The 26,386-nt window shown below is 40.1% G+C and overlaps 1 protein-coding gene across 1 annotated transcript in view; it reads right to left on the bottom strand.

The window, feature by feature from the left end:
* Positions 1-17,067, bottom strand: part of ALDH1L2 (aldehyde dehydrogenase 1 family member L2) — a 63,516-nt gene extending 46,449 nt beyond the window's left edge. Inside the window, exons 1-4 of the mRNA XM_019651857.1 lie at positions 16,916-17,067; positions 5,306-5,450; positions 2,817-3,051; positions 925-1,090 (exon numbers count right to left, since the gene is read on the bottom strand). Coding sequence (XP_019507402.1) covers positions 925-1,090; positions 2,817-3,051; positions 5,306-5,450; positions 16,916-16,963 — 594 coding nt within the window. The 5' untranslated portion in view covers positions 16,964-17,067. The remainder of the gene's footprint in view (positions 1-924; positions 1,091-2,816; positions 3,052-5,305; positions 5,451-16,915) is intronic.
* Between the last annotated feature and the right edge of the window lie 9,319 nt (positions 17,068-26,386).

Here is a 26,386-nt window from a genome sequence, read left to right as displayed (position 1 = left end):
CCCACTTCTAGCTGTAATATCATCCGGACTTAGGTACAGGATCCAGGCTTGAGCAAATGCCACTGAACACACCTAATACTATTTTGATTGTAATTATCATTTTTGAGCACCTACTGTGTGCCAGATGCCTCACACAAATGCCATTTAATTTTCACAGCAACTCTATAAGGCAGGCAGTATTATCCACTTTTTACAGATAAGGAAACCAGGAAGCTAAAGAGGCTAAGTGGCTTGCCTATTGTCATACAACAAACAAGTGGTAGAATGAGAGCTTTGGTGTCATTAAGTCATTAAATGACACAAACGAAGCACTGCTGTCCTCCCTTCTAAATCAAAGGCTGTTGCTTTACATCATCTAACTGTGAATCTCTGTGTTGCTTCCCCTCATGTAAGACTCTGGAAAACATTAAGTAACACTGAAATTATCTTTCAATATTTTTACAGGCTAATATATTTTTACATTGTGGTGCACCTGCTTTGAGCTTTTTACCCACAGCACATCTGAATAAACAAAGAAATGCCAAATTTCACCCTGTTTACATAGACTGAGTTCAAATACTTTTGGAGGAAGTCCAAATTACACAGCAAAATTTCTTAAGATTCTGTACACTTCTTTATAATTTGTCATTATAAACAGGGTTGGGGATTCAAGTATTTGGTAAAATAATTGAAGCAGTTTGATTGCTAGTTCATCCATTTGATCACTGCTCTCAGAAGATTAAGTCAGCTTCATAGACTAAAAAATTTTAAAGTTCAGATTTCCACCCTAAATATACCATCCTATTGGTAAATATAAACCTAATTTTGTTTTTCAGATTTATATTTTTAGTAGAAATTCCTAGGAGCAAAATTTCAATAAATGAAAACAAAATTCAAAACATTAAAGGTTTACTAAATTCTTCTGGATGGCATAAATATACTGACCATGGCTTTGATTCCTTCAGGAAAAAGAAATCGATTATAAAGTGCATCCACTGTATCATTCGGTTCAACATCACATGACCTCTGAAGAAGGATGGGTCCTGTGTCTAAACCATCATCTGCCCAGAATACAGAAAACCCAGCCTTCTTATCTCCCATAATTAGAGTCCTGTGAAAAGAAGAGTTTCAACTTAAAATGTTGATTAACTAGATCATCATTTATCACATAATGTTTTATCACATAAAAGTGATGAATTAGAGATATTGAAGTACAACATAGTTACAATACAATGGAAAGTAGATGGTGAATGAAGCTACCATGAGAAATCAACAGTAGAGCCAGAAGATGTCAGAACTCATAACAAGCAGTACTTAGTGGTACTGCTATTTTAAGCATCCTCATGTCTACGGCCTTGTTATCACATACTAATGACTTGTAGTCTACTCAAAAGGGCATGAGAGTCCATCATTTCTACTACTCACTAACTCCTTGGTGTCAGCTTTCTACTGCAGCATCAAGTAATTTTGCCCAGCTGGGTCCAATTCTTATATCATACTTAAGTCTGTATTAGGCACAATAAGTCAATGGAAGATAAAACACAGGATACTCAGTGCGATGTGAAGAGAACTGATTATTAATTTAAGTTGTGTAATTCAGGAATCAGCATCACTTAGAGCTAGAAGTAGCTCTAGATTGTCTGCATAAATTGTAGTAAAAGATGGTTGATTAATTCAACTATTTGTATTTTGTGCTCTTATACAGCTTAGCCCAAGAGAAAATGCCAGGCCTACAGGAGTTTATAATATATACAATAAGCTGGATATGTGGGCTAATACATATAAAAGCAGACCAGAGAGTAGGCTAATATAGACAGGGTATGAAGTAGTACATCAGCCATGTTCATGATCTAAATCATTTTTACTTACCTGAGCAATTAATCAAGCCATACCTAAATCAATCAATCAAACACTCATTTCAGAAATACTGAGGAATTAATTGGCATTACGGTATCAAGAGCCTTGAAAATATTGATATACTTTGACGCAATGATTCTCCATGTTGAAGCAACGTGAACTGAGGACAAAATGCAAGTTAAGAACAAAGATATCAACTATAAGACTACTTAAAGAGCAAAAAAAAAGTCATTCATGTAATCAGACTTTAAATACACTGAAAAGTTCTTTATGACATTTAAACTAAGGGTAGATATTCTGCCTATTCAATAACTTGACACTGAGAGATATCTGGATAATGTGCAGGTAAAAGAGAGATGGGAAAGGCCCACCTCAACCCACAGCATAGCATGCCTTTGGTATTGGGTACTTACAGTGCACCAGGCATTGTTCTTGATGCTGGGAAATATAGCAATAAAATTGTTAGACCATAGTCATCTTGTGTTCTCTCAAGAAGCTTAAAGTTCAATGGAAGAAGACAGACAACGAAGAAGATAATTTCAGGTAATTCAGCATTTCCTGAAAAGTACTTGAAATGTTTATTCTATGCAAAGAAAGTTCTATGGTAAATAGGTTTGGGAACAGTGTGTTCTCAAATTCCATCTTGGAGGTTACGCTCCTCGCATTAAAGCACACATTAAGAGCTCTAAGAAGTCCTGCAATGAAGGAATCCAGCATAAACCAAGCTTGTCTGACCATAGACCTTCGTTCACTCAATACCTAGTTACAGCCAATGGAGCCAGTACTCCACAGACCATGCTTGGGAAATGCTGTTCTGGCTTATGCTGCTCTCACTCTCAGGGGAGTTCGTGCAATAGTAGCAATCACGCAGGACCTCACAATTAGTCAAGCATACCTTGATCACCTAGGTAAAAATCAGAAAGATTATGGGCAATAGAAACAGGCCTACCCTTTCTGTTATTAAAAAAAAAAAATCTCACCAGTTGATAGCAGAGGCTCCTCTGTGCCTGGGAAGGATGGACGGATGATAAATGATGGAACCATGCTTTGGATTGTCAATTACATCCATGGGGATGAACTGAGTGCAGAATGGAAGCACGTTTAACTCAGCACCCACGGATCTGTAGGCCTCTGCCACCTCCTTTATGGTCTTGCCCTTGGCTCTCCATCGAGGGAACTTGAACACAGGGGTTCCATCTTTCTCTGCAGCCAAAGCTGAGCATGGAAGAGAAGATTATTTTCATCAAAACTAATTTAAGCCATCATTTTATATTGCTATGGATTTACACATTGTAATTTTACAGCTTCATAAAACATTTACAAATAAAACATGGTGAAGAACAATTTAGATTCTGACCAGGATTTGACCTGTTACAATTTTACCAGGATTCATTCATTTTTCTAATGTGATTTTTATCTACGTATTTAAGGTGTAATATATTTGAACTCAAAAGTTTGTGGGTAGATAATATTTTGAGATTTTAACTGAAGCTTTTTCTTTTATAGATCAAAATTTGTACCTTTGTTACTGATACAGCCATTTAAAGAACATTTGCTTGTTTATTTTTTAGATTTGGAACCAAGCGCCAATACAGCACCATCCAAGTCAGGCAGTCTCAGCCTCTAGCACAAATGGAAAACCTCGAGTCCTTTCCCAAACCTGCTTCCTGGGGGGGAAGTCCCGTTTATCACAGGGAAAACCATAGATCAGAACACATTCTCCCCACCAAACAGGCAGATCCCAAAAGATAAAAGGAGAAATTAGCTGATCTGAGCCTGTCCAGTTCCTTCTCCCAAATTCACCAATCGGATAAGTTCGTGGAGGAGAGAGGCTGAGGATGGAGAACGCATGCTTCCCATAAGGGTTCTGCCATACTGGCGGAGATCTGAGACTCTTTGCTAAGGGTAATGTCCTTTCCCAAAGAAATGACTCCATGCTACCTCTGTGTGAAATGGCATGACCCTCCAAAGTGTAGATTTTATTTTTTCCATAATAAAATATCATTTTTTACTAACTACATACCTTGGTAATATACATACCAGATGTATATTAATTACATATACAGTAATACCTTGGTTTGCGAGCATAATTCGTTCCAGAAAACAAACTACTTATATTGCATGACATCTCATGTTTACCACGTTAAAATGTATTACAGCAAAAAGAAAAAAAAGTGTATTAGAAATGTTTTCTCATTTTGTGGAACACTCACAAACCATGTTACTTGCAATCCAAGGTCTTACTGTATTTATTTTCCATCAACACAAAGTAACTACATTTCTGGCAATACCCAAAAGTCTAAACCAAGGCTTTTCACCTGCAATTTTTTGTCCTCTTTCCTTTCTCCCCGCCCGATCAACATTCATTGATTCCAGATTGGGATGATGATTCCACCGCAAAGCCTAAATTCTGAAGCCTAATGATTCCTAAGGACTCCAGTCACCAAGGTGACAATCACCTTGATAATCCATTTGGAAGAATTTGAGAGGCAAGTATGACAATGTCCACAGAATGTAAATGTTCATAACATGTTCAAAAACTGTAAACAACTCAAATGTCAGATGATAGGAAAATGGATAAATAGTGGCCCAGAACTGCTTCGTCCAAGAAGAAAAGTAAAATTTTAGGGTTATTGCTATATTGTTTTCCAACCAATGTGCTATGTCATATCAATGATTTATAAAGATCCAAGTTATCAGCCAAGATTTCTAGATGCTAGTTCTATTCCTGACCTGTGTTGTCTATATACTGTTTCTATCTCTGTGTCGTGCACCCTTTCTTGATAGAACTGTAGTGTGCCAATCGGAATCACACTGCAGATTTGCTCAGAAGATGGCTATCTTCTTTACCTGCTTTCGTCACCAAGCAGCCATAGCTGTAATTTGTTCTGAGACAAATGTGTTCTTTATGACCCCACATCCATTTCTATTGGGTTGTCTAAAAAAGTCATGATGCACTTTTGCAACGAAAAACAGAGAAAAATAGGTCATGACTTTTCCAACAACCCAGTATTATTGGCTGTGGTCTTCCCTCCACTCCTATTGGCCCTTTTGCATAAGACATTATTCTGGATGTCCCATAGCCCCTTTGGAAAGTCAAAAGCATAATTCAGGAAAAGCACATGCCTGGAAATTCCTCTGATGGGCCTGGTAATCACATGGAAGTAAGTGGAAAGATGCTTAATACAACAGGGGCCCACACCTGTGGCTTTGGGGCCCTCATAGAAGGGAGGGTTGTTTAGTCTATCCACCATGCAAATAGACTTGGCCTGAGAAAGCTTTCTATAGGTAGAATGGACGTGGCAGATCCCAGAAGGGAGGCATGCAGCCTGGGTCTTCAGGACCTGTGGTAAACAAGTAGAAGTACAGAAATGCTAAGGAGAGATGAGGGGTCTGAGCTGGGCACGAGACTGAAGAGCTGAAAGGCCAGTGCAGAGTCCTGGATCCAGTCATTCTCAGATACACTCACCCAGGGGGTCAGCTTTTCCATCCTTGTCTGGAACTGTGAACACCCCTACGACTCGATGGCCCTCTTTGCAGAGGTGGCTGTAGACTTCCTGTCCAAAAAGGCTTTGACCAATAAGGGCCAATTTCAGCTTGTTTTTGAAATAAACCTATGGAACAATTCAATGATGACAGATGTTAGCAAGGATAGAAGGTATATGGATAATAAACTTCTTTTTTCAATCATACAGGATGACTTGAGGACTACGAAAGACTCAAAACTAAAATTTTTATTCACATACACTGAAACGAAACTATATTATATATAGATAGTAGTGAAAAAATTTCACTCCTAAGTATTCCTCTGGGATTGAATATATTTTTACAAGCCATTTCAACTTCTTGGTGAAATGAGGTCAGATGTTAACAAATCAGTGCAAGTTTCATAGTAAAAAGCAGTTTAACTTTGAGCAAGATCTACTCCAATGTAACAATGCTTTTATGCCCCTGCAATAAGAACTGGGCTCATCTCTTACCTCCAAAAGAGGCTAAGAGCTAACATCTAGTATAACATAGGGATCAAAAGCAGGCCCTCATTAGTTGTGTGGCCTTAAGCAAGTCACTAACTTCTGTTTGCCTTTTTTTCTCGTCTATAAAATGGGAATAATAATGTCACCCTCACACAATTTTGATTGAAGTAGACGACTTAATATGCAATAGGCTTAGCGCAGTGTCCAACACAAAGTACAAAGCTTTTACTGTTTAAGTAAAAGCTTTAATAATGTTTTAAAGATTTTGCTATATGCTAGACACTGTTCTGTGTTTTTTCATATAGCCCAGAATTCCAAAATCCTTGGTAAGTGGCCCAAAGTCATTCGGCCTCAAAACCTGGATTGATCTAATGGAATGTCTTCATAGTACTTATAGGTTTCTTATCAGTTTGCACAAACTCATTTGGCTTTAAATTTAGCCTGAGCTGACATAATGCTATTTGTAGCTTTAATAATACTTACAAGCACTATATAAATATTCAAATTTTTGCTGCTGAAAAATCAATGTGTTTGCTTACAGATTCTGTCCTAGACCCTAATATGAATTGTATATAATGAACAATCTATGTGCCATATTAACTTTATAAGTGTGAATAATTCTGAACCCCAAAACACATTTGGCCTCACACATTTCAGATAAAGAATTGAGGCACATCATTTCATTTAATTTTATCAATACAAATAACCTGTTATTATCCTCCATTTTGTACCATTTTATGAATGAAGAAACCAAGGCTTAGAAATGCCAAGTATATCCCCAAGGTCATACTGGCAGAAAGGGAGAGAACTGAGATTTGAATCCAGGTCTGTTTGACTCCAAAGCCCACGTATGTACTTAAAAATCAAATAATTAAAATGAGCTATCACCATACCGCTTCCATTTTCTTTTTACAAGATTAACACCCATGCACAAAAATACAGTGATTGTCAAGAAATGTAAACACTATATAGGTAAGAGTGGCACTAAAGGGGTTCAAGTTTTTAAGGACTGTCTTTATGCAATTATGCCTTTTGCAAATTCTCCCCAAATGGAGCCTTTTTACAGAGCTTAAGGTAACATGTTGACAGGATGATTGTAAAGGCGGTGATGAAAAGCCATCAGGGGAAGAAGACTAAAAGCAGGATTGTGGGTGTAGAGACAGTAATCGGAGGGTCATAACTTCCTATGTGCTTCCCATTTTGGCAACAGACCAACCCCATCCAGTTGCCCCAGAACTCTTTCCACCTTTCATTCCTCCATGTTTGAATATGACTCCACAGGGTTCTGATGTAGAACTTCCCCCACCTCAATCTAAATGGGATTTTAAACTAGTAAAGCCTCACTGTGAAAATCTGGTTATGAAGAAACTTAATGTTCTCTTATCTCCCACTTTATTAAGGGCATAGATAGCATCCCTTTTTAAGCATGAACTTAAAAGCGTATGGGTTGACACCTTCCCTGTAATTGAGCTCATAGTTAAACAGTTAAGTTTTTAGTTTAAAACTCCTTTTCCAGGGCTAGCAGAAGTTTCTATCCCCAAAGAGCCTAGAGCTTCAATGTTTAACAGGTATTTGGAAGCAAGCATATTAACTCTGTAACAACAACACAATTTGCCTACACAAAACACTCATTTCCTCTCATCAAAAAATCGAAATGATCTTTAAACATTCTATCTTCAAATCCTATAATTAATGCTGTGGTTTGAATTAGAACTGACCTGTTGGCTATCTTACACAATTTGGCTTTACTTCATACCATTACCAATGCCATATATTTTAAGATCTCTAAAATACTACCTTTAAAACACACAAGAGCCAAGAGGCTGCACTGACTCAAATGCAGTGTGCTGCTTAGCTGTTATCTGGTTATCTGGAGTTCAATTCTAGATTCAACAATTCCCCAAGAATTTAAAGAAACTGTGTCAGTACCTTTGGAAATACTACATTCATTGAAATACTTTCTGAGCTCAGTGCTAAAGCTGAAGCTACAAAGGTGAGTTTCCATCACTAAGAAATTTTTAGATTTTATGATTTTAAATGTGTTTACAATGAATTAGCATAATTCCAAAAACCTGGACGTGGATATTTTACCTCAGGATTATTTCTCCAAGTATAACCTGAGGACTGACTGCCCGTGTTGGCGGAATCAGTTGGAAAGGTATGTTAAAAATGTGGATTCCTGAGGAAGGTCCAAGATGGTGGAATAGGTAAACGCTATATCCGCTGCCTCCCAGGATCACATTAAAATTACAACTAAATTGTAGAACAGTCAACTTTGAGGATCATCTGAAGACTAGCTGAATGGAACCCCAATAACTAAGGATATAAAGAAGAGGCCACATCGAGACTTGTAGGAAGGTTGGAGATGCAAAATGAGCAGACCTCAAGCCCACAGACAGTGGTCGAGCACTAGGAGGGACACCTCAGTGGCAGAGGGCCCCCCTGCAGAGTGAGGGTTTCAGCCCCACACCGGGCTCCCCAGCCCAAGGGTCCTGTGCCAGGAAGAGGCATTCCCATAACATCTGATAGTGAAAATCATCGAGGATTCCATGTATCTGTCCTAGTGAGGCAGAATGCAGCTGGAAACACAGATGTTCTTTTAAAGGGCCTGTGCACAGACTCACTTGCTTGCAAGCACTCACCATGGGCTCTGGTTGGGAGGCCGGCAACTTCGGAGGCTCCAGAGACATACAGGGGAAGACTGAGTTGTGTGACTTCAGGGCTAGGGCTAGAGGGACAGCCACCATTATCCCAGTGTGGAGCCTGCCTCATGTGTAGCCTACAGGAGGGTACCATCTTTCCTATGTTGAACCCTCCCCCAAAGGGCCAAATCTGAGACACCAGTTGTCTGGTAAAATACACACATGCACCACCTTGGTGATGCCCTGGGTCCCCACACTGCCAAGGTACGGCGGCATCCCTGGGCGAGCTGCAGGAGGCCTCTGCAGCAGCAATGCCCCACAACACCCTGGGAAACTTTCGGTGGTGAGTGGTCAGCCCAGCTCATGCTACAGCTTTTCTTGGGGGCTCTCGGGGATCTGCAGGCCTGAGGCAAGTGGTGGCAGGCCCTGGTGTTTTCAAGGCATTTACACAGTGTGGTCATAAGCTCAGCACTGGCGCAAGAACTAAAACTGCATTAACTTTGTGAAAAACACCAGCCATATCCTATGACTCCCTGGGACCCCTGCCCCACCCAAATCGGGCAACATCACCGGGGGCACTGACAAAACTGGGTCAACCAGCCCAGCCCGCACACCTAGGGCTGCTCTTTCAGTGGCTGAGCCTTACAGGCAGCTGGCAGGTTGCAACAGGTCTGGGGGGTTCTGGGCCTGCTGCTAAACTGCCCCAGGCCCGATACTGGTGGCAGCTGGCCTTGATTTACAACAAGGCCACCCCCACATACCTCTAGGTCCAACACAGGCAGAAACCAACTGCATGTACCTTTGTAGCTCCGACCAGGTAGCTCCAGGCCAGTCACAGAAAAGCTGAAATTGACCTGCATGGGAGCCCCTCCCAAGAGGCACCAGAAACTACATACCCAGCAACTGGCCTCAGACCACACCAGAGCACTACTCAATTAGCCCCATAAGTGGCACACCCAGAGGGTGATCTCAACAAGCACAAAATCTGCTGGGACGAATCCCCCTCTGAGGGGTGAGCACCCACACAGCAGCTCATAGACTGTGGGGATGGCCAATCCTCACAGCTAGTCAACCTGAGGGTCAATCCTACCCACTGATATGCCAACAGCAATCAAGCCTCAACTACAGGAGGGCACATACAACCTACACAAGGAACATTCTTGGGGCAACCAGCTCAGGTGACAGGGAAACTGTGCCACTGGGCCCCACAGGACACCTACTACATAAGACCACGTTTCCAAGATTGGGAGACATAGCAGATCTGCTTAATACAGAGAAACAAACACAGAGAGGCAGCCAAAATGAGGAGACAAATAAATATGCCCCAATTAAAGAACAGGATAAAACTTCAGAAAAAGAACCAAATAAAATGGAGGCAAGCAATCTACCAGATACAGAGTTCACAATACTGGCTATAAGGATGCTCAAGGAACTTTGTGAGAACTTCAACAAAGTGGTAGTAAGAATAAAGAAGGAGATAGAAACCATAAAAAAGGACCAATCAGGAATGAAGAATACAACAACTGAAATGAAGAATAGATTAGAAGGGATCGATAGCAGATTGGATGAACCAGGGTATCAAATCAGCGATTTGGAAGATAAGGTAGCAGAAAACATCTAATTGGAACAGCAAAAAGAAAATAAAAATAAAAAATGAGGCTAGTTTAAGGGACCTCTGGGACAACATCAAATGTAACATTTGCATCATAGGGGTACCAGAAAGAGAAGCAGGAGAGCAAGAGGTTGGTAATCTATTTGAAGAAATGATGACTGAAAACTTCCTTAACCTGGCAAAGAAAACAGACATACAAGTCCAGACAGTGCAGGGAGTCCCCCAAAAAGATGAACCCAAACAAGCCCACACCAAGACACATAATAATTAAAATGCCAAAGGTTAAAGACAAAGGGACAATCTTAGAAGCAGCAAGAGAAAGGCAGTTAGTTAGTTACCTAACAGGTTATGTTAGTTACCTACAAGGAAGCTTTCATAAGACTGTCAGCTGATTTCTCAACAGAAACTTTGCAGGCAAGAAGGGATTGGAATGAAATATTCAAAGTGATGAAAAAATAAGAACCTACAACCAAGATTACTCTAACAGCAAGGTTATCATTTAGAACTGAAGGACAGATAAAGAGCTTCCAGGCAAGAAAAAGCTAAGGGAGTTCATCACCACCAAACCAGTATTACAAGAAATGTTAAAGGAACTTCTTTAAGAAGAAGGGGGTGGGGGAGAGAACATAAATATGAATAAAAAAATGGCAATAGCAAAAAAATAAAATGGCAATAACTCTGTACCTATCAACGATCACTTTAAATGTAAATGGATTAAATGTTCCAATCAAAAGACTGAGTGGATAAGAAAACAAGAACCACACATATGCTGTCTATAAGAGATCCATTTCAGATCTAAAGACACACACAGGCTGAAAGTAAAGGGGTGGGAAAAGATTATTTCATGCAAATGGAAACAAAAAAAAATGGGGGTAGCAATATGTATATCAGACAAAATAGATTTTAAAACAAAGGCTATAATAAAAGGTAAAGAAGCACAGTTCATAATGATAAAGGGATCAATCCAATGAGAGGATATAACCCTTGTAAGCATTTATGCACCCAACATAAGAACACCTAAATATATAAAGCAAATATTGACCAAAATAAAGGGAGAGATCAACAGTAATACATTCATAGCAGGAGAATTTAACAGCTTATTGACATCAGTGGGTCGGTTCAGACAGAAAATCAAAAAGGAAATAATGGCCTTCAATTACACATTAGACCAGTGAATTTAATTGATATTTTTAGAACATTTCACCCCAAAGCAGAATATACATTTTTTTCAAGTGCACATGAAACATTTTCCAAGATAGACCATATGTTAGGCCACAAAACAAGCCTAAACAAATTTAAGAAGATTGAAATCATATCAAGCATCTTCTCTGACTACAGTGTTATGAAATTAGAATTACAAAAAAAATCCCCAAAAAACCAAAAATACCCCAACAAAACAAAAAACACCTGAAAAACACACCAACACATGGAGGTTAAATAACATGCTACTAAACAATGAATCGGTCAACAATGAGATCAAAGGAAGAAATCAAAAGATACCTTGAGACAAACGGAAATGAAAACACAATGACCCAAAATCTATGGAAAAGCAGCCCTAAGTGGGAAATGCATAACAATGCAGGCCTACCTCAAGAAACAAGAAAAATCTCAAACAATCTAACTTTACACCTAAGGGAAATGGAAACAAAACAAAACAAAAAAGCAGCAAACAAAGCCCAAAGTGAATAGAAGGAAGGAAATAATAAAGATCAGAGTAGAAATAAATAGAGGCTAAAAAAAAATTAATGAAACCAAGAGCTGGTTCTTTGAAATAATAAAGAAAATTTATAAACCCTTAACCAGACTCATCAAGAAAAAAAGAGAGGACCCAAATAAATAAAATCAGGAATGAAAGAGAAGAAGTGACAACAGACACCACAGAGATACAAAAAAAAATTAAGAAAATACTACATGCAATTATATGCCAACAAATTAAACAATCTGGAAGAAATGAATAAATTCCTAGACGCATACAATCTTCCAAGCCTGAATCAAGAAGAAACAGAAAATCTAAACAGACTGATTACTATTTATGATATCAAATCAGTAATCAACAAGCTCCCAACAAACAAAAGTTCTGGATCAGATGGTTTTACAGGTGAATTTTACCAAACATTCAGAAAAGAATTAACACCCATTCTTCTCAAACTATTCCAAAAAATTCAAGCACAAGGGAGGCTCCCAACCTCATTCTATAAGGCCACAATTGCCCTAATTCCAAAAACAGACAAAGATATTACAAAAAAGAAAGCTATAAATCGATATCCCTGATGAACATAGATGCAAAAATCCTCAACAAAATATTAGCAAACTGAATTCAGCAATACATTAAAAAGATCATACACCACGATCAAGTGGGATTTATTCCTGGTATGCAATGGTGGTTCAACAGCCACAAATCAATTAATATGATACACCACATAAACAAAATGAAAAATAAAAATCATATCATCATATGAATATACGCAGAAAGAGCATTTGATGACATTCAGCATCCATTTATGATAAAAAAACTCTCAGCAAAGTCGGAATAGAGGCAACATAATCTCAACATAATAAAGGCCATACATATGAAAAACCCACAGCTAATATCAAACTCAATGGGGAAAAGCTAACAACATTCTCCTTAAGATCAGGAACAAGACAAGGATGTCCAATTTCACCACTTTTATTCAACATAGTACTGGAAGTCCTAGCCATAGTAATCAGACAAGAAAAAGAAATAAAAAGCATCTAAATTGGAAAGGAAGAAGTAAAACTGTCACTATTTGCAGATGACATGATACTGTAAAGAGAGAACCTTGAAGATGTCACCAAAAAGTATTAGAACTAATAAATGAATTTAGTAAAGTAGCAGGCTACAAAATTATTATTCAGAAAGTGGTTGCATTTTTATGCATCAATAACTAACTCTCAGAAAGAGAAATTAAGAAAACAATCCCATCAACAATTGCATTAAAAACAAAACAAAACCTAGGAATAAATTTAACCAAGGAAGTAAAAGACATGAACTCAGAAAACTACAAAACATTGAAGAGAGAAATCAAAGAAGATACAAATAAATGGAAGCATATACCATACTTATGGATAGGAATAATTAATATAGTTAAAATGTCCATACTACCCAAAGCAATCTATAGATTCAATGCAATCCGTATCAAAATACCAAAGGCATTTTTCACAGAACTAAGCCAAATAACCCTAAAATGTATATAGAACTAGAAAAGACCCCAAATAGCCACAGCAATCTTGAGAAAGAAGAATAAAGCTGGAGATACCATGATACCTGATATCAAACTATACTACAAGTTCATCATAATCAAAACAGCATGGTATTGGCATAAAAACAGACACACAGATCAATGGAACAGAATAGAGAGCCCAGAAATGAGTGCATGCCTATATGGTCATTTAATCTATAACAAAGGAGGCAAGAATATACATTGGGGTAAAGACAGTCTATGCAACAAATGGTTTTGGGAAAACTGAACAGATACATGCAAAAAATGAAACTGGACCCCCTTCTTACTTCATATACAAGAATAAACTCAAAATGGATTAAAGACTTAAGTGTAAGACCCGATACCATAAAACTCCTAGAAGAAAACATAGGCAGTAAACTCTCAGACATTACTCTTAGTAATATTTTCACTGACATATCTCCTGGGGTAAGGGAAACAAACAAAAAAAATAGGACTATATCAAATTAAAAAGGTTTTGTACAGCAAAGGAAACCATCAATAAAACGAAAAGACATCCTACTGAATGGGAGAAGATATTTGTCAGTGATACATCTAATAAGGGGTTAATATCCAAAATTTATTTTAAAAAACTCATACAACTCAACACCAAAAAAGCAAACAATCCAATTAACAATTGGGCTGACAGCCAGGATAGACATTTCTCCAAAGAGGACATACAGATGGCCAATAGACATATGAACAGATGCTCAATGTCACTAATCATCAGAGAAATGCAAATAAAAACCACAATGAGCTATCACCTCACTCCTGTCAGAATGTCCATCATCAATAAATCAACAAACAAGTGTTGGCGAGGATGTGGAGAAAAGGGAACCCTTGTACGCTGTTGGTGGGACTGTAAATTGATTCAGCCACTATGGAAATCAGTATGGAGTTTGCTCAAAAAATTAAAAATAGAACTACCTTATGACCCAGCAATTCTACTCTTGGGTATTTATCCAACGAAATCCAAAACACTAATTTGAAAAGAGTTATGCACCTCTATGTTCACTACAGTGCTATTTACAATAGCCAAGATATGGAAGCAACCACAATGCCCATCAGTGGATGACTGGATAAAGAAATTGTGTTACATATATACAATGGAATATTATTCTGCCATAAAAAAGAATGAAATCTTACCATTTGCAACAACATAGATGGAGCTTCAGGGTATTATGCTAAGTGAAATAAGTCAGACTGAGAAACATAAATACCATGCGATGTCACTTGTACGTAGAATCGAAAGAACAAAATGAACAAAAAAAAAACAGAAACAGACAGACTTATAGATACAGAGAACAAACTGATGGTTACTATACGGGAGGTGGGTTGAGGAGATGGGTGAGAAAGGTGAAGGGATTAAGAAGTACAAATTGGTCTTTACAAAAGTCACGGGGATGTAAATTACAGTATGGGGAATATAGTCAATAATATTGTAAAAGCTATGTAGAGTGTTAGATGGTTACTAGACTTACCAAGGATCACTTTATAAATTATATAAATGTCTAACCACTATGCTGTACACCTGAAACTAATATAAAATAATATTGAATGTCAACTATAATTTTTAAAAAATAGTCACGAGGATATAAAGTACAGCATGGGTAATGTCGCCAATAATACTGTAACAACTATGTGCAGTGTCAGATGGGTAACAGACCTATTGGGTTATCGCTTTGTGAGGCATATAAATGTCCAATTACTATGTTGTTTTGTACACCTGAAACTAATTTAAAAAGGAAAAAATGTGGATTCCTGGACCCCACTCCAGATCTACCAGACCCAGAAAGCTGCATTTTTAACCTCTCCATTGACTCACAGGCACACAAAGTCTGAGAATCTCTGCTGTACGAGGAGTATGGATCAGAAAGAGGGGGTAGAAATAACAGCAAACAGTTTAACGAGACCCTGGTATGTGCCAGGTATTTCATATATATCACCTGATTTTGTAAAATAATTAGGAAGATTCACATTAGCAGGCTGAATTTCTTACTTCTCTTTAAAAATCAGGAGGTTTGTCAATCCTGGTCCACACTCCCATATAGCAACAGTCAGCTAGAGCTGAGCGTTGGGTGCCCCCTTTACTCTGGGCAATCCCTCATTTGTCTTACCTGCTTACCCTTTTTGGACATTTTTCTTTGGAACCCCTACACTAAGGGCACAAAGCAGAGGTGGTCCCTGTCCTCAGGAGTGCACCTGCTTTCTTCCCAGCCACATGTAACTGCTCTTCCACGTGCATTCCTGTGTATAATCAGATTCAGGCCCCTGACCCGTCGCCATACCTGGAGCCTCCCAACATACGTATTTTTGTTTATGCCATTTGCTACCAGGGACATCCACCTTGTACTATTGAAATCTTATGTAAACCACACTATTATAATCTTTTCATTCTTCGAGACTCCCTTCTGCTCTCCAAAAAAAGACAATTCAATGGAAGCTGCTGACAGGGGAGGCCAATAAAAGAGGCTGGCACAAGTCTCTTGCTCTCTGTGCCATCCAATCCAGATTCCCGTGTGCCACGTGGTGGGAGGAAGCTAAGCAGTAGTCCGCTGTACTGCTTAGGAGAGCAGGTCTCTTTTTCCTCATTTTAAAAAAGGTGAATAATCTCAAAATCATCAGAACTGATTGCACGGGGTAAAGTGAATTCTCATAATTTGGGGTTTTCTGGGAGACAAAAGTTTTTCCATGTATGTCACTTTGGGCCAGTTCTGGTGCTACTCAAGACATCTCCCTGCCTCCACGTTTTTTACACATGCCTTTATGGCTCTGTCAGAGAAGATGAGTCAAAAGCAAGCTCTTTTATAACATAGCAAACATGTACTTCCCAGAAAGAAATAATGTACATGGGATGGATTTTTTTTTCCCCCTTCCCTAAACTGCTTGGAGTCTGCTTAGACACAGAGGCATCTCTCCTGAGGCTCCTGAAGTGCTGAAGGCAGCGTCACATGCAACGTGTCCACTCTCGTTCCATTTCTGGAGGAGCTGATGTAATTTCAAGGCACAGGGTTGGGCCAAGGCTCATTCTTGCCCTACAGTCTTTGAATTCTTCCTGAGTGGCTGCTTCTGCGCCTGAGCGCCTGGTAAATCCTAGAAATCTTGCCGCCTGCGGTTCAGGAATAATGAGTTTGCAGCCACCCGCTCTGAGTACCACTCTATGAATGAGCCTTGCATGCCAATCGAAAGCGCTCACAACCTCTCAGGCCGCTGAGGAGGACCCGAGTGACTTGATACTACTCTCCTCCAGGAGACGATCTTGGTCCTGTACCTTGGCTCCAACTGGTTACCCAGGGATCTCACGATTGAAACGAAACAGGAAAGGAAGCCTACTTTCTGTCCCCCTTGCCAAGTTCCCACCCAGCCAGACTTTAGATGTTCAAAAGCCACATCCCTGGACCTTTTCCCCCGAAGAAGACAATGGCTCGCTTGACAAGCCCCATCCAGGACCCTCCCCGGACCCTTCTTGGCAGTCTCCCAATTTTAAAAACTTGGCTTTAGCTGTGTAAACATCGCTGCCCCATCCCCAGCCCCGCCGCCCGGCCCTCCAGCCCCAGGGTCTGGAAACCAGCCCCGAGGGAGAGCAGGGACGCTGGCCATTGAGGGACTCACCCGGCTGGTGGAGAAGCGCCGGACTGCCTGGCAGCCTCGCCGCAGCATTGTGGATAGGAGCGCTCGCGCGGGCGGCACGGCGGCACCGGAGTCAAGCGGGCAGTTCTGCCTGGACGCGGCCTGCAGCCTCCAAGCCCCAGGCGGCCGCGCTCACTGCTGTCTGATAAGACAAGACCAGGCCCATTACCACGCCCGCTCAGCTGGCACGGCTCCGCCCCCCTCCAGCTGGCAAGGGCTCGCGGCCAATCCCGAGCGACTGGGCGGGGCGTACGCCGGCCGCCGGGAGCCGCTGGCCTCAGACCAGTTGCTGCGCTCCTGCCCAGCGGAAAGGATCTCTCCTGGCGGCTGTCTTGGTTCCAATCCTGGTCCAGGTATTTACTGGCTGTGGGACCTTCTACCAGTTACTCAGACACTGAGGCACATAGGGATGTGCCTTAATAGTCAACCTGACACTCCAAGTCACGTCCCTAACACAGTCGTGAGACGGCAAGAGCGTGCCAGTGTGCATTGAGCTAAGAAATGCAAGGAGTGAGGGCACCTTCGCTATGTAAGGACCCTGATACCTATCTCGTAGGCTGATAAGAGGATTTCATGAGGGACTGTGTATAAAGCACTTGGCAAAGGGCCTGGCACAGAGCTGGTACCCAACAGATGGCAGATGATAGATTAGATAGAGAGATATCCTTTATCTTCACCTCTCTAGAAGAAACATGCCAACATGCTTTAGCTGAGCACTTTTCTCAAACAGAATTCCTTAGCTTGGCATTCAAGGCCATCTTCAGTTTGGTATTACTCTTATTTTTTGCAGCTCTTTTGCACATTAATTCAGACTAACTGTAGTAATTGTGGATTCCTTCCTAGGCAACGCTTCCCTGAAAAGTTTGTCACTTGTCACTTGTCACCATCTCAGCATGACCAAATTCCTTCTCTTCTTAAAAGGATGGCTCAAATGCTGCCTCCTGGAGGCATTTTTCCTGATTTTTTTCCCTCTCTAACCTCCTTACTCTCCCAAAGTCATCTTTCACTCCTTATAACTGGAAGGATTTTTGTCTACACATCTCTTATGATGTCTCAATCTGTTACTGGTATTTATGTACCTGTCATCTTCTCTAATGGGAGCTCTTTGCGGGCTGAATCTATGTCTGATTTATAAGGATTTCGATATCAGTCACTAAGCAGAGCTTAAAAAATACTTGTTGAAAGAGAGAATGAATGAATGTGTTTAAAAAGGTAAGAGGGAGAGAAAAAGAACCATTCTTAAAGCTTGGAGAATTGCAGCAAACATCCAGGGTTTTGCTTTGGGAACTGCCCCTCACCAATTCAACCTGTTTCCCTGAATGCATTTTGTGACTTCTTGCTTCTTTTAAACTTCCATATATTGAAATTCATTTTATTTGTTCTGATCTGTATAAACCGTGAGGGGTGGCAAGGAGTATGTTTTTTCCTGAGTGGGGGTTTCATAATTACATAGTCTAACTCCTAATATTATAAAATGAGTATCTGTTCACCCAAATATAATGAAATATTTGTGATGCCTAAGATTTTCTTCTGTAAGAACCAAAAGTATAGTTCTCTTGATAATTGGAGATTAGACCAGATACAATTAGAGAGCCTGACAAACAAAAAAAGCTCTGCTAATCTAGATAACGGCAAAAATGGAGATGAAATAGTCATTTTTAGAAACAAAAACTTGAAAGAATTTGTCATCAGCAGACACACAATTAAGGAAATACGTATTACAAAGCATCTATCAAGTAGGAGGAAAATGACCCCCATGGGAGCCTAGAAATGCAGGAAGAATGACAATCAAAAACAAAAAGGCAAATGTATGAGTAGATTTAAGTGAACATTGGCTGTATGAATAATAATAATAATAATAATACCTTGTGAATATATATACAGGTCGATATCTATACATATGAGATATATATACATGTATGAAAATACATGAACAACGATAAAAATAGTTGGATATGTTTGGAGGGCTTGGAAGAATGGAATGTTCATTAGGCAGAAAGATAATCACAGATGGAAGTTCAGAAATGAAGGAATGAAGAGCAATTGAAAGGGTAAATATGAGTGCAAATATAAGTTAATATTAATTGTCGAAAACAATTCTAGTAATGTTTTATGGAGTTTCTAAATACATACAATTAAAATACATGACAACAGAGAGACAACCAAGATGGCGCACGCAGAAGGTAAACGCTGTTTACCTTCTCTCACAACCACATCAAAATTACAAATAATTGACAAAACAACTATTAGGTTGTTTTAGGCAGTTGAAAATTGCCTAAAATCAAGCTGAACTGAAGCCTTTTAACTAAGGATGTGCAGAAGAAGCCACCTCCAGACTGGTAGGAAAGTCAGAGACGCGGAACGACACCCGCGTTTCACACCCGCGTGTGACCATTAAAGATCGGGAGGGCTATTTTGGCTGTGGGGGTCCCTCCCGCTCCCCTAGAAGGCTGAGAGATCCCAGCCCCACTCCAGCCCAGGGTTCCGGTGCCAGGGAGAGAAGCCGCCATAATTTTTGGTTGTGAAAACCAGCACAGATTGTGACTGAGGCTGAGGGCAGCTGCATTCACAGGTGCTCCTCTGAAAGGGACTGCGCACAGACTTACCCACCAGTGGAATCACTTGCTCTGAGCTCCAGAACTAGGGCAGCAGCTGAAAAGGTGGCTGGGACAAATGGTGGGGAATTGAGTTATCTGGCTTGGGATGGGAAATGGAGAAGTGGCTTTCTCCTGAACAGGGGAGCTGGTGGAGGCCATTGTTTCTTTGCTAAGCCCTCCCCCTTCGCAGCGTGCAGACGCAGGCAGGCGCCATATCTGAGTCTCTGCGTAGTACGTGGGCCACGTCCTGGCGATTTGAGGTCTGGCCCCGCCCAACTTTCGGCCACACTCAGGCCGCTTTCAGTGGCTTTTTCATGCAGACCATCTGCCTTTGCTCAAGCTGCAGACTTTACTAGATTCTCAAAGATTTGTGGAACCCAGACAAGCAGCAACTGCCTCTAAGCCAGCACTAGTGGCAGTGAGCCTTGGTTGGTGGCTTGGCCTCTCAAGGCGCTTCCAAGCACAGCACGGGTGGCAGCTATCTGTGGATTTCTTTCTGGCTCCCACTGGGTGGTCCCTGGTGGGGCACGGGCTGTGGCTGAATTGACCTACAGTGGATCCCCTCCAAGGTGGTCCTGGGGCGGGCGCCCCCAGTGGCCAGCTTCAAAACAAGCTGGAGCATTACCTAGCTGCCTCCAAGTACGACACACCCAAGGGGCGGATTGGGCAGACACCAGAGTCCTGCTGAGGCAGATTCTGCTCTGTAGGATCAGCCCCTGCACAATAGCTCTTCCAGTGTAGTCAAGGCCAGTCCTCACAACCAGTGAGCCCAAGGGTCAGTCCCTCACATTGATGTGCAGTTATCAACCAACGTTCAACTACAAGAGGAGGGTACACACAACCCACACAAGGGACACATCTGGAGTGCATGGCTCAGGTAACCAGAAAGACTGTGCCACTGAACCCCACAGCACACCTAAGGCCATTCTACTAAGACTGGAAGACATAGCAGCCCTACCTAATACATAGAAACAAACACAGGGAGGCAGCCAAAATGGGGAGACAAAGAAACATGTCCCAAATAAAAGAATAAAACAAAGCTGCAGAAAAAAAAAAAACTAAGCAAAATGGAGATAAGCAATCTATCAGACGCAGAATTCCAAACACTGGTTATAAGAATGCTCGATGATCTCAGGGAGAACTTCAACAGAGATAGGAAGCATACAAATGGAGATGGAAACCATAAAAAAGAACCAGTCAGAAATAAAGGAAACAATAACGGAAATGAAGAATATATTACAGGGAACCAACATAGATTAGATGAAGCAGAGGACCCAACCAGTGACGTAGAAGATAAGTAGCAGAAAACACCCAAGAGAACAGCAAAAAGAAAAAAGAATCCAAAAAATTGAGGAGAGTTTAAGGGGCCTCCAGGATAATCCTCCAGGATAATATTAAGCATACCAACATTTGCATTATAGGGGTACCAGAAGGAGAAGAGAGAGAGCAAGGAATTGAAAACCTATTTGAAGAAAAAATAATGACAGAAAACTTCCCTAGCCTGGTGAAGGAAATAGACATTCAAGCCCAAGAGGCACATAGAGTCCCAAAGAGGCACAAGATAAACCCAAAGAGGGCAACACCAAGACACATCATAATTAAAATGCCAAAGGTTAAATAGAGACAAAGAATCTTAAAAGCAGCGAGAGAAAAGCAGTTAGTTACCTACAAGGGAGCTCCCATAAGACTGTTAGCTGATTCCTCAACAGAGACTTTGCAGGCAAGAAGGGAGTGGTAGGAAATATTCCAAGTGATGAAAAGCAACGACATACAACCAAGATTGCTCTACCCAGCAAGTCTGTTATTTTGGAATTGAAGGACAGATAAGGAGCTTCCCAGACAAGAAAAAGCTGAAGGAGTTTATCACCATCAAACCAGTATTACAAGGAATCTTAGAGGGACTTCTTTAAGATGGGAGGGAGGTTAAGGATGGGTGAAAGGGGAAGGGATTAAGAAGTACAAATTGGTTGTTATACAGTAGTCTTGGGGATGTGGAGTATAGCATAAGGAATATACTCAATAATATTGTAATAACTAGGTATGGTGCCAGATAGGTATTAGGTCTATCAGGGTAATAGATGGGAGTGGGGTTGGGGACAGGGTGAGAAGGGTGGAGGCATTGGGAAGTACAAACTGGTAGTTAATACAGTGTGGGGAATGGGAATGTGGTCAACATTGTTGTAAAGATCATGTAGGGTGCTGGGTGGGCACTGGACTTATCAGGGGGATCATGTCATAGACTGTGCAGATGCCTGACCACTGCACTATACGCCCGAAGCTGAAGTAGAATAATATTGAATGTCAGCTATAACTAAATATAAAGGTATATATAGTCATGGGATGTGGAGTACAACATAGGGAAGATAGTCTATGGTATTGTAACAGCTACATAAGATGTCAGAGGGATAGTAGCTTGAGAGGTGGGTTATCACTTTATGTGGGGCTTAAATGTCTATTATGTTGCTTTGTACATTTAAAACTAATAAAAAATACATGACAACAATAGCATATGATTTTCAGGGAGAGAAGGTGGAGTGAAAGTGTTCTAAGGCTACTGCATTGCCTTAGAAATAATAAAAGTACTAATTTATGTTATACTTTAATAAGCTAAGGATGCATATTATAATCTAGTATAATCACTAAAAGAATAGTAATACAATGTATAACTACCAAGTTAATAGAATGTAAAACTATCAAGATAATAGGACAATTTAAAAAATCAATTCAAAAGAAGAGAAAGAGGAATATGGAATAGGTGGAAAAAATAGAAGGAAATAAGTAACATGTTAGATTTAAGCTTAAATATACCAGTAATTGCAGTAAGTGAAAATGGACTAGATACTTTATTTTTTTTTAATTTGCATATGAAGTTCTGTACCCTCATTCTTAGCACCTGCCCTACACTCCATGGAGAGTCATATACTCATATGTCATTTATTTAACCTATTCCTGCTGCCAGACATTAGGTTGTTCCTAGCCTCCCTCCTGAGCAACCTTCAGCAAATAACCTCAGTCTTCATTCTCACTAAAGGATCCAGTCAGGTCTTTAGGATGTGGGCCTGGAGTTATGGTTTCTGAACCAGAGGGAGCAGTTTAAATACATATGTATATCACCAGATGGCACCTAGAAAGTGGGATACAGAAAGTAATCTTTTTCTTAGCAACCCTGGGGATTATCATCAGCCTTCATAAAATATATTTTTTTTAATTTTATTTATTTAAACTAAAGAAAAACACCCTAGTTCAACCATTTCTAACTGCTTTAATTAAAAGGCAAAGATTGTCAGATTGCTTAAAAAACAAAACTCTTACTAGGGGGATACATGTAAATGTAAAGATTCAGAAAGCGATTCTTTAGAAACCACCCAAATGCTAACCAAAAAAAAAAAAAAAAGTTAATCTGACAGGAAGGTATACAAATTTTAAATTTGAATACCCTTAATAACATAGTCTCAAATTTTATAAAGCAAAAATTATCAGAACTTCAAGGAAAAATAGACAAACCTGCAAGCGTACTTGAAGGTTTTAACATACCTCTCTTAATAACTGATAGAAGCAGACAAAATATTAGCAATGATATAGAATATTTAAATGAGATGATTAATGCACTTGACCTAATTAACAAGTACAGAAGAACACAACTAATAAGTACATATTCTTTTTGAATGCATACAAGATGTTTTCAAAAATTCACCATGTGCTAGCCTGTAAAGAATTGAAATCATAGAGTATGGCTCTGGCTACAGTGGAACTAAGCTGGAAATCAACAACAAAAAGATAATTGGTGTCATCACCACTTCTTTGGAAATTATAAAATGCACTTCGAAATAATGATGGAAAGTTGCTGGAGGAGATGGTATGTTATTTGCCTTTTCCAGTGTCTGGTGTATGAGGGAGCACTGTGTCTGTAGACATTCCCAAGACATCTTTGCTGAGACGAAGGAAATGAGAAAAATGCCTAGTCTAGATAAAGCCAAAGAAGCAAAGTTGAAAGCAAGTTATCCTAATCTGAGGTGAAAGTTTGGGGCCTGAAATAAACTTTTTTCAGTTTTTCCTATTTATCTTCCATTTGCAGAGAGCCTTCCAGCTTTTGGACCAGGCATTCCTTTTGGATCTTGTTTCCATTGGTATAACTGCTTTCCTGTGACCCAAAATTACAGCAGATGACAACCTTGGGCATATCCACTGACAGATCTTGAATTGCAGGAAGCATGACTAACCGATGGGGTCAGCTGTTGTACTCCAAAATTGATCTGCACATGCACATTGAGCCCATGCCTCCCATGGGTTACTCCCAGCCAATGACTGGGAGGGGCAGGTATACTAAGGTGGGTCACTCCTGGGAGATGCAGATCACAGCTGATGAGGTGACTCTCTATTGGTCTACCAGATTTTCTTTGAATTTCATAGCAGTCTAATACTCTTCCCTAGCTTACTTTCCTTCCTTCTCTCCTTCACAAAGGATAAGACCTGAATTGCAGCCTGATGGGTGTCTTAGCCTTCCCTGGCTCCCTCTGCCTTTCCTCTCACAGCTATTTCCCCTAGTAAATCCCTACCATGTCTAATCTCATCTTGGCATCTCCTTACATACATACAATAAACAGGATCAACAAAACTAAAAGTTGGTTCTTTGAAAACAAAATGGATAATCTTCTGAGGAGATTGATAAAGAAAAAATAGAGAAAGCAGAAATAACAAATATCAAGAACAGAGAAGCGGACATTAGTACAGATCATACAGCCATTAAAAACATAAAAAGAGACTTCCTTTTCAGCTATAATAGTCCTTTTCAGCAGAACAACACTCATCAGGAATAGTTAGTACATCTAGATACAAAATTTTTAGCCTATCTGAAGGCATCAGAAAGCTTATGCAGCAGTCAAGACTTGATAGGTCTTGGAGGAAAAAGAAGCTCACTTGAATTAAATCCAACAATTCAAATGTTGAATTGAATCCAACATTTTGCATTCTGCACTCCAATTTGGCATTTATCAATGCTTGGTTTGGGGAGAGAAGCTGAAAAGCCAGGTAGAAAGTAGATACCAAAAGGCAAAGAAACCAGCAGTTTTCAGCAATCTCATGGGGGTAGAAAGAACAATTGGAGTTTGAGTGGCCAGGACTTGAGGAGCCAAGATTTTAAAGATAAGGTAGATGCACCTAGTTCATGACACCGGTTTTCAGTTTGAGTTATTTGCTGATTCTTAAGGTACATGGGATTAAGGCTATAAACCTAAGAAGAAAATGTTGAAAAGCAAAGCAATTTTCAGTATCAAGAAACTGAAGTTCAACACCTACCTGCCAAGAAGAAGGGAGTCCAATGAATACCCCAGGCTCTCAGCTGCTACTCTCAGAAGACATCACAGGAGAGAGTGTGATCTACAGGTAAAGCACCTACTGTAAGATCAGCCCACTACTTGGGATAACCCTGGTTTTCATCTGAGGATCTGCTTCTTGCCCTCTCTTAGGCCATGTGGCGCCTATGAAGTTACCTCTCCCTTAACCCCCGCATCCCAGCATCCAGGGTGGAGCACATGGACTAGACTAAGCCAATCTGCACATCTCTCCCATCCCCTGAATTACAATGAGTTGTTGAACAGATTGGCCATTTGAAGGCCAATCCCATAACTAGATGTGTTAAGATTAACTTACAGTAAATGGCCTTTATTTTTGGTATACAGTTCTGAGTTTTAACAAATGTATAGATCTGTGTAAGGAACGACAATCAGGATACAGAACAGTTCCACTCCCCATACCTCCCACCCCCAAATGCCTTGCCTTATCCTTTTGTAGTCATGTCTACCAACCACCCCTTAACCCTAATAACCACTAAAATGTTCTCTATCTTGTTTCAAAGTTTAGTATATGACCTGTCTTGCTGAGTATTCCTTGTATGCTTGAAAAAATGTCTGTTTTACTGTTATTGGGTAGAATGTCTTACAAATATCAATTAGAACAAGTTGGTAGAGATACCATTCAATTCTATATCTGTCTGCTTGTTATATAAAATATCAAGAAAGAAGTGTAAAATTTCCAACTATACTTATAATTGAATCTATTTCTTCTTTGTATTCTGTCAGATTTTGGTTAACAAAACTTTATCACTCATTATCAAAAAATGCCAATGCAGTGACACTCTGGGTTCTGTTATATTCTTAAGAAAATTATTGGGATTTTGATTTAGAGAGAAGTAAACTTGCTTGAACTCAAACCTTGTAGAGTGCAGCAGCTTATCTTTCTGCTTAGCTCTTCATTTAGACAAAGATTTGGCAAGTATTTTTGCTCAGATTTTGGGGTTCACTCCCTTTGCAGTTCCCTTGATTCTCAGTTTTTCCTTCTAAATTTCAAGCTGCTCTGTCAACCCAGCCTCTGTTCTCTGCTGTCTTAAACCCACAGGGTGTTAGCTTTTGCTACCTGACATGCACATCTGTTGGGGGAATATCTGCATCAAAGGGCAGCAAACACACTTCTCAACAGGTGCAGTTGTTTTTCAAGGACTCCTGATTGCTATTTCAGCAGGCCCTGTTCATGTAGTTTAGTGGTCAGCCAGAAATTAGGGCAGAGTTTATACTTGGATTTTAGATGTCATCCCTTCTGTGTGTCCCTTGCTTCAGGAATTCCCTCACTCCCCCAAATTTCCAGCTTCTCTTCCAACAACCTTGAACTTAGTTTTGCTACCATCACCTCGGGCCAGTAAAACTGCAATGTTGCACTTCTGGATTTGAAGGGGTGAAAGGCACTGTCAGGCAAAAAGCTATAAACATAATTATTACCAGCTGCTGAGTAAATTTTCCTGTGGTTTCTGCCTGCTTTTATTCTCTTTCAGATCTTTAAAAAGTTATTTTTATCTAATTTATTA

The sequence above is a fragment of the Hipposideros armiger genome, unplaced genomic scaffold, assembly GCF_001890085.2.
Source record: "Hipposideros armiger isolate ML-2016 unplaced genomic scaffold, ASM189008v1 scaffold_168, whole genome shotgun sequence".
NCBI classification, from domain to species: domain Eukaryota; kingdom Metazoa; phylum Chordata; class Mammalia; order Chiroptera; family Hipposideridae; genus Hipposideros; species Hipposideros armiger.
Note: the sequence above shows the minus strand (reverse complement) of the source record. Positions and strands in the feature narration are given on the sequence as shown.